Raw genomic sequence first — 3,326 nt, 5'->3', positions numbered from 1 at the left:
ACAAAATGGCGCGCGTCATTGTCCCGCAACTCCGACGCCAGAGCGCGCCGAGTGCGGTTCGTAGGGTTGGAGTTTGGAGTAGCGGGGAGGGGAACGGGGCGAGCGGCCGCGGCCGCTCGCTTCACGCTTGCCGACCGCGACGTGACGTCACGCTGCGACGCGTGAGGTGCACGGACAACGGCGGCGGCGGCGGCCGGCGACGGAGAACGAACAGGTTCCTGTTCTCGGCCGAAACCACGCCTCCTCGGTATTCGAGTCGCGTCGATAGCGATCGCGACTATACGAGAATTGCTCTCTCGCGGCAACCTAGCCCGGAAGCGAGAACGTTTTTTCGAATATCTCGTATTGAGAGTCACGTCGCGCCGTTTCTCGCACCTTCCTGGCGACCCGGGTAACCCGGTATCCCATGTTCCCGCATCCTCCGCGCATTTTGTTTTGTAAAGAACCAAGAGATTGGATAAGATCGATAGAGAGAATTTATATTGTAATGTCTTTGACCTTTGCCATGCCTCTTACCGATCTTGCTTACGATTCGTATTTTTTTATCTATGAAATTATATTTCTATCTATTTTTTTAAGAAATACTATTTTCATTCCTTGTTTAAATTATCATGCTGAAGAAGACTTAATACAGTCGTCTCGACTTATTTTGTCTACGATTGGACAAATATAGGATAAATTAACGGCAACATCCTTTACTGCTCGTTACATTGGCCTAAAACTTTCCCATATTAAAATTGTAATTATTATATGAAAAAATATACGAAAGAAAAAATGAAGACGATCAAGTATTCTCGCTTTTGAAGCGTTATTTTCTGTGGGCTACGCCGTTCATAAAGTACAATAATGAATTGGAAACTATACTTAAAAAATATACTTTGTGCGAATTTTGACAATTAAAAATCACATTGTAATTTCAAAGCGACAGTTGCGTTGAAGTTGATTTTTACATGAAAGTACATTTTGATTGTTTAATTACCTAATTGAATTGCATTAATATTATAAATGTTATTTTATTCAAAGTCATCAAAGAGACGATAACAATAATTTCATCTTTGTTCTGATTTCGCCACGATGATTTCGCGAAGACGATGGCCTCTCCATTGTACGAAAAAATTTCAGATTATGAACGTGATCCACGCACACGTTTGCTTCGCGGGACGAAAACACGCGAATATACTTCGGGATATGAGATTGAATCCCAGCTCATTCGTCGCCAAGATTCCGTCGCGTCGTCCTTTGGATCGTTTCTGAGTTGGCGTGGTAGGAGGGTGACGAAATGACGAGCAGCGATTCCTGGAAACGACTTTTCTCCTTTCCAAGAAACGGGGTGGTCGGGCCGAAAGGCGCGCGCACCCTGCGCGGAAGATCTTTTACCAATATACATATGTATATACATATATAGATATAGATATATAGATAGAAGGGACGCAATTGCGCAATTCTGAAGAGCGTGATAATCAAGGGAAGGGAGACACACGTCATGTCGTTCCTTCATATGACTGGCTTCCTCTCATCTCACGTCTTCTTCGGTAATCACAGCCCTTCCTTCTATCGACGCTCGCCCTCCCCTTTTCTCTGTCATTTCTTTTTGGTCAGAAATTTATTGTGTCCGTAGCCGCAACCTGGTCGATTCCCAAATGACGTCACAATCACTGGCGTCCATCCCTTATCTCGTAGTAACCGTGACCGTGATATTCAAGGTCTCGCGTAAGCGCCTACGCGGCACGCGCTACTCGGAAAAAGACGAAAAAGTGTAGGAAAGACGAAAGAGAAAGAGAATGAGTTCGGAAATAAATCTACGTCCAAGAAAAATATTAAGAGAAACTCGTTTTTTCTTATTCTGCGAAGCTTCAGAATAATTTTTGCGCATTTTCAAGACCATGTCGTCAAGATTCAAGACGATAGATAAATGTCGATCGCGTATTAGTCAATATTAAAATTTGTACATAAACTTGATATATTTAGACGCTCAATATATTTTCAACAATCTTTACTTAAAAAATATATTATTTATACAAAATAACAGAGATTTATAGTAAGTTATCGAACGCTACTGCATCATACTTTCAAGTAATTATATCTAGGCACTTTAAAATTCTACTTAGTTCCGTAAAATATTCCGCAATGTTTTCCTATAACGATATAAACACATTAATTTAACAATTTTGGATTCATTTTTTCTGCTTCTTATATAGGTATAGATATATATTGGCGTTTATATTAGATATCTTTTTCGAACATAAAATCACGCATAAGAAAAATCAGTTTTTATTGCGGCTTTTTAAGTTTTTATATTCCTGCGCTACGTTTTCTACTTTGGCGAAAGCTTGCAAAAAATCATCGTCCTCCAAACCAAATTGTTTATACTGATGCAAGAAAGCCGCGCATTTGTAAGAGCCCCACGCTTTGTCTAGATATACGTCCAATGGTCGGTGTATCTCCGAATTATTGCTGACCAACGCCAGGAACTTGTCTCCATTCAGAAACCTACGTTCTTGATGCAAATGGGTAAAAGAATTCAGGATAGTCCACTCCGGATACAGATGTCTTCTCTGCAAATCTTCCAATGCTACAACATCATTCTCCACAGATTTGCCACGAGTTATGAGAACATTGGACACGCAAGGACTATATACATAAGACATTGCTGCTTTGTTTAACTTGGGATTTGGTGCCTTTAATTGGGCATTCGTTAATTCAGCTTGTGACTTTGATACTCGAAGAGTCTGCTTCAAATGACGTATATACACCTCCCATTTCTGCGTGGGTTCATACTGCAGAGACGTCACGGGGGTATGCGGAGTACTCTTGACCGTTACAAATCTAAAATTGGGATGAGCGGCTATTTTGGATATTAAAAAATTCGCGTTGCACCTCGCATTGCTGGTAGGTTGAAAAACGGCGAGCAGATTTTCTGAAATGATGCTATTTATGTCACGCAACGTGGTGTTAGAATTCTTCAACAGATTGGTACACATAGAGTACGTCTGCTCGTTCTCGAATAACACGGAGACGTCTGCCCTGTCCGAGAACTTGGCTAGGGTCAGTACAGTGTTATAATTCTGGGTGCAAACTTCTCCGAAGGTGAACGGCAATACAATCGCGGCGACGATAGGCTGAGTTTCGTACTCCTCTCGCAGAAGCTCGACCATGCGGCTTCCTATACCGGATCCCGTGCCCCCGGCTGAGCTGAGAAGCAGAAGAAATCCCTGGGAACGATCTAACTTCTCAATCTCCTGTCGCGTGACGTTCAGCACAGCGTGCGACAGGCGTCGACTGTTTATCGTGTAGCCGTAGGCCCAGTTGTTGGCGGAACCGCCGCC

At 42.7% G+C, this 3,326-nt stretch overlaps 1 protein-coding gene across 1 annotated transcript; it reads right to left on the bottom strand.

The window, feature by feature from the left end:
- Window positions 1-1,959: 1,959 nt before the first annotated feature.
- On the bottom strand, window positions 1,960-3,326 carry LOC112456133 (tubulin delta chain-like; the record flags this gene model as incomplete). Its single annotated transcript, XM_025018469.1, has 1 exon — window positions 1,960-3,326. A coding segment is annotated over one exon (1,062 nt), but the record flags the coding sequence as incomplete, so codon positions are not given.

The sequence above is a fragment of the Temnothorax curvispinosus genome, unplaced genomic scaffold (assembly GCF_003070985.1).
Source record: "Temnothorax curvispinosus isolate PA1 unplaced genomic scaffold, ASM307098v1 QBEX01006657.1, whole genome shotgun sequence".
NCBI classification, from domain to species: Eukaryota; Metazoa; Arthropoda; class Insecta; order Hymenoptera; family Formicidae; genus Temnothorax; species Temnothorax curvispinosus.
Note: the sequence above shows the minus strand (reverse complement) of the source record. Positions and strands in the feature narration are given on the sequence as shown.